The sequence below is a fragment of the Nanorana parkeri genome, unplaced genomic scaffold (genome assembly GCF_000935625.1).
Source record: "Nanorana parkeri isolate BGI_ZX_2015 unplaced genomic scaffold, ASM93562v1 scaffold868, whole genome shotgun sequence".
Taxonomy (NCBI): domain Eukaryota; kingdom Metazoa; phylum Chordata; class Amphibia; order Anura; family Dicroglossidae; genus Nanorana; species Nanorana parkeri.
The window spans coordinates 173,501-186,524 of NW_017307136.1; the positions used below are offsets into that span (position 1 = coordinate 173,501).

Below are 13,024 nucleotides of genomic sequence, written 5' to 3' on the forward strand. Positions count from 1 at the left end.
TTATATTATGGAAAATGCAACAGGAGGTGTTGGAACACAAAAGTGGGTGGGAGCACCCACATCTGTCAGGTGGACAGAAACAGAGTCAGAATTTGTAGCAGAAGGATCTCCCTAATGGAGTAAAAAAGACATATATGAAGTCAGGTGCTGATTTAGCCCAACAAGCTCAATTGTAATTAGGTGGCCTGACCCTTTCATTTCCCAAATATTTTATCATATTCCATAATTCCTTGCAATTTATTCTAACCTATTCATTACTTTAGAAAAGCACAATCTTTGCAAGAAATAGTTAAGTATGGCAGATGGCAGCTATATGGCAACTCCCTCTAGAGTTCTAACAAAGAATATACAGTATATCTCTTTGACTGATCCTATAGTCTCTGCATCTGTAGTGAATTTTCTTTGAATTGCTTTGGGGAAATTTAACCCAGTGTCCTTATGTTGCCCCTCAACAGGAAGAATCTGCTTTAGTGGTTACAATAAAAGAGTTTTATAGGACAATGCTGGAGAGAAGAGATGCTAATATTCTCTGAGACTGCAGAACTGCCAGCCAGTGGAGGATGAACACAATTATGCCTCGGGATGATTTCTCTGCAGACGTGCATATACTTTAACACTTGACATCCGGGAAGAAGAAGATTAACCCAGCTCACAGCGGAAGGAAGACCATTGTGCTACTTCAGGAGCAAGAAAAATACAAATGAGTGCTGATGAAGTTCCATAAAAATGCAAACGCTTGTGAAGTTTATTTCTAAAAGTATTTAACTGTGAAAGACAGGTGTAAAAGATGGCAAGCAGCTTGACGGCACTTGGTACCTTCTGGGCACTGCTGTCATTCCTCTCAGCAGCGATCAGCTGCACAAGTTTTTTCATGCCCTACTGGCTGTATGGCTTCCAAATGGGAAAACCAGTTTCATTCAGCACTTTTCGCAGGTGCACCTACCCGGTTCAAACAGACGAAAGGAACATGGTAATGTTGGAAGAATGTGGAAGATATGCTAGTTTTAATGCCATCCCAAGCCTATCCTGGCAGATCTGCACCCTGGTGACTGGTATTGGCTGTGCTCTACTCCTGCTGGTGTCCATAGCTTCTGTTTTAGGCTGCTGTATTGGTGATCTTATTTCTAGGATGACTGGAAGGTTCCATGGTGCTATACAGTTCATTGGAGGTAAGGCTTGTAACATGCTTTGTATAATTGTTAGTTCTTTAACCTGCAAAGCTTATTCAGATTGGTGTCTCATTGCAAGAAAATTGTTATCTTTGATTGTTCTGACTGCTCTAAATTGTTGACATATGAAATCTGATTGGTTGATAGCATATTTGAAGTGTATGTAAAGGCAAAACGTTTTTGCCTTTACATACACTGTAGATATACTTTAAATATTGACTCCTTTATTTGTTCTCTTAACCACTGTCACAGAGAGAAAAGGGGGGAAAGTCATAAATATTTGAGTTGGCAGAAAATCTTCAAAATGGGGACAAATATTCTAGTGACAACTGTCTAAAAAGATAATTCCCCTCACATTGAGATTTCCTTCTTATTGCTTCACTTCTTATTGCTTCTCAAAGACATGACTTGAAAGAAATCTCCCTAGCAAGATACAATCAGTGCAAAAAATGATGGGGACTTTAACCCTTCACAACTCTATCTTAAATGAGAACTATGGGGTAAGTGTTTTCCCCCATAGTTCTCCTCAGGGTCACGGGAGGACATAAACTAGCGTCCTCCTGTGACAGTCACGGCTCTCTGCAGGGACATGATCGAGAAGTGAGCGAGCGACGGTATGTGTTCGCTCACTTCTGGATCTATTCAGTCGACGTGTGACAGTTTCATTGTCACACGTCGGCTCGAACTATGAGGTTGAGTGAAAATCACTAACCTCACAGTTCTCCTTTAAGCCTCCTTATTGGTCAATAAGACTGCCCATTATGTTAAAGTATAGAATAGGAAGGGCTGAGGGGAAGGAGAGGGTATGGCCAAGCTTGGTCTACAGGTGAACTTATATAAAAATTAAATCATAAACAAAATATTACCTCCTAAATGCTAGGTCAGAGGTACTCAACCAGTGCCCCAAATGTCTCCCAGCACGACTTAATAGAATAAATGTCTAGGACTGGTATTGAGAATGGCAAGCTGTGTATCAAGAATTTGTGCTGTCTTTAATGGGGCCCAAAGTGTCATATTTGCCTATGTTTTGGTTAGGTCCCTGGTGTTTAACCTGAAGCCCTCTTGGCTCCTATTGTGCTTCTCTAGGTGCTTAATCAAGCCAGTGAAAGAAAATATTTTTTAGACTGAATTCCAGTATTTAAGTAGTTTGGGTTATTTATTTTACACTATTTTGTGTCCATCCCTTTCTTCTTTTTATATTTTTATAACTGAGAGAAAATATCAAATTACCGGCCCAGAGAGAGACAGCAGAGAGAGGAGAGAGAGGCAGTATTCTCAGTAACGATTTTAATTTGCTTGTTTTCTAAATAAAGGTGTTTTTTCGCTGGTAGATCTCATCAAGCTCGTTATTTGAAAAGTACAATCTCCAGACGAAAAATTGTGGGCACCCCTGCTCTACATGATGCAGCAAGCAGGGTTTTTCTTTATCTCACAGCACCTAAATTACAGCTATAACACACAAGTATAAATGGGGCCCTAAGGCTGTGTCCCCAGTCTCCAACAACTTCTATAATATGATTGGCCATGCATGATCTCTTAACATATGTAGCCTTTCTGCAGTCTCCTGCCATCATATAGCACGCCTGTAGTCTCTCTGACCATCTCCTGTTGTATATCTGCAGTCTCTGGCAGCTTTCTGTAAGATTACATTCACTGAATATTATGTGCGGACCTTTGGTTACATTAGGGGCTGCACTTGAGGCCTCCTATATTAAGTAATCTGAGCGCCACTGCTCTAAGTTCTCAGCTGGACCTGATCTGAATGTTGAATAAATAACATGGGAGTAATAAAAACCGACTGACTTGCATCTTGCATTCAAAACTCATTACTCCTAGGCGCCGGGTAGTAAACAAGAGCTAAACATAAATTTGAACACAAAAAAGAACAGAATGGTGAATTCTGTTTTTATAAGACTGAATATACTGAAAATAAAATGTGAAAGTAAGATGTGGCTTGTCATTGTTTAGACTAGGTTAAGCCAGCTTATCTTAATATTTCCTGACAAGAATATTGACAAGGAAATGCAGCAAGTGTAAATGTTGGTACATGGCAAATTATGTACATGGTAAAAAAAAGTACATAATATTAGGAGATATCTACTGACATTGTTTAATAACTTCAATATTTTGAGGGCCCTTATTTTCTGGTAAATTGTGATATTTAAATATATTTTTCAAGCAAAATTAAAACCACAACAATAATATACATCAGTAAGGGACACCATTTTACTTGAGTGTAATTGTAGATGCAATGCACCTCGTTTGCACCACAGTTAAAACCCCTACAGCGCTGCATTTGAGCTCCACTACCTAGCTGAGTTCAACCGGGACATCTGATGGAGCCTGCAGCAGAAGAAGTGAGACCCTGTCTTCTGCCGTGTTCAAGACTTGGTGCATGGCATGTGCAGCACAGCCAAAACATAGTACTTTACAGAGTAATAAAATAAGACATGCTGTGCTTGGCATCTATCAGCCTTTTTAAAAACCAGCAGTAGGCACATTGAGGTACCACTCTAAATATTCCACTATCCTCCTACTGTGCTGCAATTCCATCGCAAAACTCCCTAGGCAAATATGAAAATTCTTGCAGATATGTGTCCTCTGCCACATACAAGTGATTTGTAATATCTTTGTCATTCCTTTCTAAAATGATAGTAAATGAACAATGCTGCGTGTTACTGTTACTGGTACTCCTATGGTTAATCTGAACGCTTTGCTAATCTGGGTCACACAACAAACATGTCTAGGAGTCTTGTTCTCCCTGAAACATCTTGGCATAATTTAACTGTGTCTCGCTGTTTGCATTGTTCTTTGGCATTGTACAGGTGAATTGAACAGGCTCAGGAGAAAAGTTAAAGTGAACCTACTGAATATTTTAAATCTTTAAAAGTGAAAATCTTGACTGCGTGCTTGAAGCTTGGTTTTACTTTTTTACTAATCTGTTATCTTTCCCAGCTGTGAGGCTATGCCCTGCTCATCCACTACCACCCTGTCCAGTTAGTGCAGGAGCTTGATGGGTAGGTGCAGCTTAACTGGGGGGCTGGGCTTAGTTTTAAAGTCAGGAAAGTCAAGGCCTTAGTGGCAAAGTAAAACTAGCATCACTGCAACTCTTAAGAGTTGTTTGTTCCCAATACTGGCAGTCAGGGCAGCCATCAGAAATTTTCGGGCCCCTTACATGGCTTTAGGCCGGGCCCCCACCACGCCGCTGGACGCAGGGCTTAGTGACGCGCTGAAAGCATGGCTTAGTGACGCACTGGACCCACCTGAGAGTGACCCTGCAGAGTCCACCATAGATGCTGCATCCCTAGCTTGTCTCAAAGCCGCTAGAGCGGCAATGCTGGCGCCCTGCGCTGCTAGGGCCAGGCCTCCGCCTCCTCGCCCTTTGCCGTCGGACGATAGTCATGTAAGGGACCCGGGTGGGCCCCCCAGGCTGCCCGGGCCCCTTACATGAGTATTGGCCGTACCCCCTGATGGCTGCCCTGCTGGCAGTAGCAGCCACCTTTATGTCCATTCTCTGAGGCAGGAATTTCCATTTCAAACATTTAAAAAAGGAATGTGTACGTAGACCTCTCTATACCCTTAAAGGTGTGTGAGGATCAGTTTGCAAAGGATTTTCCTGAAACTGCCAAATCTATAGGTATGGTAGTTTCCTATGTTCCTATGTATGTATATATTGTTCAGGTGACAATGGCAGCAATTGTATATAAGTAACATACAGACTCCTATGCAACCTGAAAACAAATACACTACCATGCCAACTGTTTAATAAGTCTTAGCACTGAACGCTGCTGTTGACCTTTAACCTGGCCATACACTGTTCTATATTTTTCGTTCAACCCCGCGGGTTAAACAAAAGAAATGGAACAGATTCCTTCATCAATGCTTACGAGCATTGATTGAGGAATCTCCAGCTGTCTTCATTCAGAATTCCCAAACAGTTCTTTTTGTTTGTTTGAAGATTTTCCAACCAGCTCCTTTGATCAGCTGATCAAGGGATGCCAGCCAAAAGGGTGCTGACAGCAGCATCCACTGTGCGAATTCTTGATGAACCAGCCGAAATTCGTACAGTGTATGACCAGCGTTAGCTTGGCTTACTATCAGTAGAGAAGGTCTAAAATGACCTTTTCCTGAATCTAATCTGCACATTTAAGAAACATGAGAAGTACATTATATGGATTTTTCCTTCTTTTAAGTGAAACACAAGAGGGTGACTGGAAGTCTGTTTGTAGTGTAGAAAAAAAAGAGACAAATAAATAATGAAAAACATGTCTCTCTGTTTATAATAAACTCTATTGCCTCAAATATGAATTTATGGGGTCTATTTATAAGCAATTAGCAGGGCCATTGGTCCTGTGAATATCTGTGAATGATTGTTCTGAAAGAATAGATGCACAAAACAAATATTCTTTATAAGTTGAATGTATTTTGGAATGTCATCTTATATTACTGCACTATGGCCACTACATGAAGCTGAGGAGCATAGGAAATAAGTTCCTACTTCCTATGATCCTTAGCTCCAGCTAGTGGAAACTATAGGAAACTATAACAAGAAAATTTGTTTTGTGCATCCATTGGCAGAAGCACTGTGCTCAGAAATGGGTATACTGTTTTTTTCACTACTCCCTCACGCCTCCTCCCTAATACCGTGCCTACATCCCCACCCACCTCTCTACTTTACCAGCCTCTCCTAAAGCCTGGAGCCCAGCGGCATGTGAGATGTGGCACAGACCATTGTGGGAGAGAACCTAGACTGAGATGACCCAAAAGCACAAAAAACAGCAGAGGTTACACCCGTGTATGTGCAAATGGCGTTACAGGCATTTATATGCATATACTCACGAACAGCTTTTTTTTGTCTATACTTTCCTATGGACAGAAAAAACAGCAGCTAGGCCCCTGGGCGGCACAAGTATAGGCGTAGTTTACAGTGAATGCCAATACACCTGTATTTGCGCCTCTGTTCATGAGCCGTTATTTTGACAAAATTGTGACAATAGAATATGGAAATTTTTAGCTAAATTACTAATAAATAGGAGTAAAAGTACATTTTATGTGTTAAATTAGGCACCACATGACATCTAAAAGTACTTCTGGTTGCTGACCCTTACGATCCCTCACAAACCTGTATGTAAATCAAACTTTTTCAGAGTCAGAACTTAGCATTGCACCTGCTACCTGCAAGGTAATTTGCTTACCATTAAAAAGACCACGTGCCACTATGTAAATGCATTTACAAATGTTTAAATTTCTGCTATGGGCCTTTATATTTGGCAATAACTTTTTAATTACTTAAGAAAACAAAGTGGGCAGCACAGTGGTGTAGATCTAAGCGCTTCTGCCTTGTAGCACTGTTTTGAGAAACAGGACTTTCTTTCTGTCATATTGTCCAACAACTTGTTTTTACTTTTTATGAGATTGATAGGCAAAATCATACTATAACTAAAAAGCACAATTTGTTTCCAATTTGGTCGGTGTTGGTTTTAGAAACAATTAGTGTTGCTGTAGATAAAAAAGTATGAGTTTAATTCTATAATTTGTCATATTTAAAATGACACTAACATTTTGATTTTGGTATAAAGCATTGCAAAGTTATTTAATAATGAAATTAAAGCTTTTTTTTTAGTTTTGCTAATCAAGTAACAAGCAAATCAAATAGAAATGAACACAAGTTTAAATATTAATGCTAATAAAAATAGAAATAAACAAAAAAAATTAAAATCAGCACGAAAATAATAGCTAATGGGAGAAGGGGAAGGAGTTAATTTGAGTGGAATAGGGTAAACTTAGGGTTAGTACGGGGTTCAATAGCAAAACAAAATGTTTGTCAGGATGCTTTAACTGACATCATATTCAAATCCAATGTATTCATTTGATCTGCGGATCGAATACAATAATAACAATGTTAATTTGTATCTCTCTATCTCGTGTATTTTATAAACATTCTGTCAGGGCATTTTTTTACAGCAGCTGCTGTACACCAACTCCTGGCTGTCCTTGTACCAGGTTGGGTGCCGCAGTGGAGGAGGAGAACAGGGTGTGCAACACATGCCCTGTGTACTTCAATGAAGTTGGTTTGGACATGTGTAGCATGGCCAATGTCTCCAACCATATTTTCTGTAAACCAGATTGTCACAAACTGAATTTGGGTAGTTCCCACATCACAGCATTGAGCAGTGGTACTTAAATTTATATTAAATTCAAAATAACTTCAAATATTATGCATTTTTTTCCACTATTAGGGCTCATTCACACTAGGAGATTCCGTTGTTGTACATATAATGCATGTGTGCACCGCAAATGGTCTAAAATCATTCCTTCTGCATTTTTGGTAATGCATTGCACTGCCTCACATAGTAGTATGTTAATGAAACAGAGTGGTGGGAATGGGCCCTTAAGAAATATTAGACTTGCACACTAGACCTATGGGCTTGTGCGATAGGAGGATCCCAAATGTTGTTAAAAATTCACCACTGCTTTTGCATGCATTAAAATTACAGGTAGTATGCTAGGTCTACATTACATACTTAAAGGAGCATGAGTTATGCTGACTGCAGACCTAAAGGTCTGACACAATAGGGAGTATGTCAGACCTCTGCAATGAGATCACTATTTCTGGACAGACAGCAAGGGTCCAACTCTGCAGCTGCTGACAGGGGACAGACTTTTCTACTCAGACTTTAGCTGCTTTGGAAACAAACTGTAAAACACTGAACACATTTTGATTTGATGCATTTGAAATTAATTTAGCTGATTTAAGCTGAAGGTTCAATTAGAATTTAAGCAGGAACATTTCTCTGCAAACGATTCTTAAACAAAAGCGGAACACTAAAATTCAATTACAGAAATATTTCATTATTGGAACATAATGGTTGAAATCCTAAAAACTTTTGAAAAAGAAAATGTTGCCCATATATGTGTTTGTACATGAAATAGAAGAATTGTCTGTAATCTTAGCCACAGTGGTGACCTTTGCAGTTATTAATCTTTGCTTGCGGTGACATAAGTTGTTAGTCCTGACTACTTTTCTGCATCTACAATGATTGGAAGGAATTTTCTGAAATATATATTTCTCATTTAATGTGTTTTTTTTGTTGCCTTATTTCCACTACGATTAAATATGTGCTCTTTCACGAGCAGTAAAGATGATGATAAAAGAGCATTGTGCATAGCTGTGTAATTGGTTGTAATGAATATTGTAGATTGCTGTGTGGCTCACACTGAGTAAACAAACATGTTCTTTTTGCCTTGCCTGATTCTCTGTAGGACTCCTCATTAGCTCCGGATGTGCCCTGTATCCACTGGGGTGGAACAGCCCTGAAATCCAGCAGGCATGTGGCAATGCGTCCAGTCAGTTCCAATTAGGTAACAAGTGACTCACAATCACCAATCGTGGCCTGTGAAAGTGTGTATGAGAAATGCTAGCTGTGCATCAGAGTAAAACCCATTATAGCTGAGATGGATTGAAATCAATACAGCTGACATTCAATTTGTACAATACAAGATACACATAATAGTTACATTGCTTTGATGCGTAATTTACTCATTCTTTTCTGAACATTAACAGACTTTTCAGAATGACAGTGCCATGAACAATATGACTAGTAAAATTACATTATCCAATAGCAACCTATACCTGTTGTCAGCTAATGTATGGGATCTGGCTATAAGACTCTGTACGTAAAGCTGAACTCCGGCCTTACCTTCTATCTCCTTTCTTCTACTGAAATTGCTTACTGTGATTTTACTGTACCTGTTAGTGTCTCACAAATTTCATTAGAAGCTGGAGCAAGTCAGATAGAGCCATGAATGGGCTGGAGAACTTCTAGCATCGTAACCTATTGCATTAGAGTGCGCAGACAAAAGTACAAACACATTTGATATTTGTACCCGCCTACTGAGCATAGGTGCAGACCTGAAAGAGAGCTTTCTCTCTCAGATCCACTCTGCTGCTTAGTTTGTGGGGTTTCAATAGCCAGCCTGCTATTGGCTATATCATAGTTACATAGTATTTGAGGTTGAATAAAGACATAAGTCCATCAAGTCCAACCAATTGTGTGTGTGTGTATTGGTCCCTAAGTGTTCTCATTCTTAAGAGTACCTGTACCCTTGTACATTACGGTCTCTCAGGAAATCGTCCAAAAGCTTCTTGAATGATTCCAGACTATTTGCGGAAACCACTGCTTGAGGCAGCGAGTTCCAGAACCTGAACAAATTCTACCAAGTAGTCCTTAATCATTCCCTCTAACAGTTTACAAACTACCGATGTAAGACTAACTGGTCTGTAATTCCCAGGTTGGCATCTTGCCCCCTTTTTAAATATTGGAACTACCGTAGCCCTCCGCCAGTCACTCGGAACTCTACCAGGAATAATGGTCTAGCTATAACCTCGCTTAGTTCCTTAAGTATCTTGGGGTGCAGATTATCTGGTCCCAACGCTTTATTTGCATTAAGTAGACTAAGTCTTTGTTGTATCCCATGTTCCGTCAACCACTTGGCTATATTTTGTGATGAACTCTGTGTTTTATCATGGGCGTCAAACCTGTTTCCCTCCTGAGTGTATACTGAGGAAAAAAAAAAGTGTTGAGCACTTCGGCCCTCTCCTTGTCATTTGTGACTAACTTCCCGTTTTCGTCATTTATTGGGCCTATTTGCTCCTTTCTCCCCTTTTTACTGTTTATATATTGGTAACATTTTTTGGGATTTTTTTTTACTATCTATGGCAATATGCTTTTCGCACTCTATTTTAGCTGCCCGTATTGCTAGTTTGCATCTTTTATTACATTCTTTGTAGTTATGGAACGCCAATACTGTCGCCTCCATCTTATATTTTATAAATGCCACTCGCTTTTCCTTTATATGATGCTTTACATTTTTATTCAGCCATACAGGTTTTGTTTGTGATCTTTTACTTTTATTACCCAACAGTATACACTTGGCAATGGCAATATGTAATGTGTTTTTACAACATTCCCACTTTTGGTCCGAGTTCAGTTTGTGAAATAAATGTTCCCATTTGATGTCCCCCTCTAGGTGGCACAGTTTATCAAAGTTAGCCTTTCTGAAATTAAGGGTTCTTGTCCTACCATATCAAATAGGAAAAGCCAATAGCAGGCTGGCTATTGCTCCCGGCTGCTTACATTCACCTGTCAGCTGTGGAAGCTAGCCAGCAAGTGAATGGGGCAGCCGGGGAGCAGGACACCATGCTTTGTGGTTGCTTGAGAGTTACTATTAACTCTCAAGCAAACAAACTACAGTTATCTGGCACCTACTGATCCTGTGGGTGCCTGATAACTGTGAGTTTACTGTATATAAATAAAATACATACATACATATATAGACCTGAAGCATCCCGGATCCCATCTCTTCAACTGTCCCTTAGCTCTTCCAGCAGGGGTGCAGTAATGAAGCAGGGAGCCTGCCCGGCTTCCTGATTGGATAGGAAGCCTGGGAAGCTGCAGCCACATTCCCTCGCAGCCACACAAGGGCTGTGGCTGTTATGTGAGGAATGTAAGTGGCAAGTGCTGCTGCGCTCGGTATCACTTAGCCGGTCACAGAGAGATCTTTGTGATATCTCCACTGGCTCAGTGACTAAAAACACGGTACCCACTGTTGCGGTTTTCGGTGCTGTGCTCGGGGTGATTAGAGTGTGCCCAGGCGCACACCTATGTCCAACATCATGTAGCTCTTTCCTCTACAACTGGACTGTCTTTGATCTGCCCCTTCCATTCACTGAATTTTTGTTCTTTCAATCATGGAGGCTCAGCATCCCAAGTGGGCAATATCTGGGTCAGTCTGCAGGAAAATCCAGTCTGCCTAAGCATGCCCGCTCCTCCAGACTGACACCCACCCATCAAGGCATCTTGATATTTGTGTAACTCCTCCCAAGAGCAAAAGATCAATAAAATCAGCCCACCAAAGCTTCTTACCCTACCAGAAAAAATAGATAACAAGTGCTTAGGCTTAATCATTTTGGAGTCTCTTACCAGTTGATATAAAGGATACCCTAGTTTTGTGATAATGTTATAATAGTAATAATAAGCCATCATGTGCATTATTTATCAAAATGTTAAATCACAGTATGTTTGCTCTGTAAACGATATATGAAATGACAATTTCACAACTGGATATATACTGTAGTACATTGCCTTGGAATTATGAAAAGGGGAGACAGAAAAGGTGATTCAGCAGCAAAATGATGCAGAGTAGAGATTATAAATATTATAATATATGCAAGCAATGAAATGGAAAGGAAGCTTAGGTAAAGCAGAAGGCTATTACACAACATTAAAAATTAATTCTAGCATTTACCACCCGGGTACATTATTCCTGTCCTCTGTAAGACATTAAACTTAATCTGCATAATTACTAAAGAGTATGAAACACTCTGGACACTGTCAATGTTTCCCTTAGGGCTGATACATTAATGTTCATTGCTCAAACTGTTCTTGGCCATTCAACAGTCCCTGGATTAGTTGTAAAAAAATGAGGAACGGTGCTGGTGGTATTCTGCAGTGCTGTTTTTTTATTATAATGTATTGCTGGGACCTGTAGTCCCGCATAGCTGGTGATATTCTACATTGCTGTATAATAATTATACAGCAATGCAGAACAGCACCAGCTATGCAGAACTACAAGTCCCAGCAATGCATTATATTTTTAAGTAGGGATGCACCAGTGCCAATACTGGGCATTTTCACGAGTACTCATACTCGTGAAAATGCCCCAATACTAAACACAGATACCTGTGTTCTGTCGAGAACGCCGATGTAGTCGAAAAAAAATCATAAAAAAGTAAATAAGATAAATAAAAATAATTAAATAAATAAAAATTTAAAAAATAGGAGGAAATAATTAAATAAAAAAAGTGATAAATGGGAAAGGGGGGGATGGGGTATTGCGGAAACCTGGCCTTGGGTGGGGCAGGGAGAGTAAAACCGGCCCTGGTTGGGGGGCCCTTCACGGTTTCTCCTGAAGGTTCTAGTTAGTTCTAGTTTAAAGGTTTTAAAGCAATGTGAGGAACTGTAAAAATTAGACATGGAGCTGAACTACACCACATATTGTGTCCGTGTGTCTATCTGTAGCTTATTAGTGAGCTTATACTGTATCTTCTAAATAAAAAGTAACACATTTATTTTATTTCTTGTGTTCTAGGTACCTGCAAGCTCGGCTGGGCATATTATTGCACAGGAGGTGGAGCAGCAGTTGCTATGCTCATCTGTACGTGGTTGTCATGTTTTGCTGGAAAGAAGAACAAGCCATCCCTATATTGACAATATATAGAAGTTGAAGGATGCTGGTCATTACTGATAACTAAACATGTGACATCGGTTTTAGCTAAAAATAATGACAAATGTTGTACTTGTTGATAATGTATACACCTAGCAGCACTTTAGATGTAACTAAACATGAAAAGGTGCCGAATTTAATTGGTACCAGTAGGCTTGAGGTTGAATCATCCTTTTGCCAGTTGAAGCAGGCTCTGTGCCAGGAGCGAGTCTTTGTAGCCCTTTACCTTTGGAAATAGTTCCTGGTGCAGACCAATGCTTCAGAACTGGAACTGAGTACGGTCTTGTCCCAGCTAGTTGGGGGAGAAGATGGCACAGATTAAGGACAAAAACTCAAGGATCACCAGGTGGTTTCTTACCCGCCAGGATTTTAAGTTTACAGTGGTGCATAAACAGGGAATTTAAGAGTGCACCAGAATGCAGATACCCTCTCTCATGTCTAATGCCATTTTGATGCCAGACCACTGGCCTGGAACGGGGGAGATATGTACGTAGGGAGTCAGCTTGGGGCTCGCTCCGCCCATTTGACATTCTTAGCTGTCAAATGCGACATATTACATGCATACATAT

At 40.1% G+C, this 13,024-nt stretch overlaps 1 protein-coding gene across 1 annotated transcript; it reads left to right on the forward strand.

The window, feature by feature from the left end:
- The first annotated feature begins 460 nt into the window (after nt 1-460).
- LHFPL1 (lipoma HMGIC fusion partner-like 1) lies at nt 461-12,476 on the forward strand. Its single transcript, XM_018565634.1, has 3 exons — nt 461-1,169; nt 8,433-8,531; nt 12,321-12,476. Exons 1-3 carry the CDS (start codon nt 788-790, stop codon nt 12,437-12,439), a joined length of 600 nt encoding a protein of 199 aa, XP_018421136.1. The 5' UTR covers nt 461-787; the 3' UTR covers nt 12,440-12,476.
- Nucleotides 12,477-13,024: the final 548 nt, after the last annotated feature.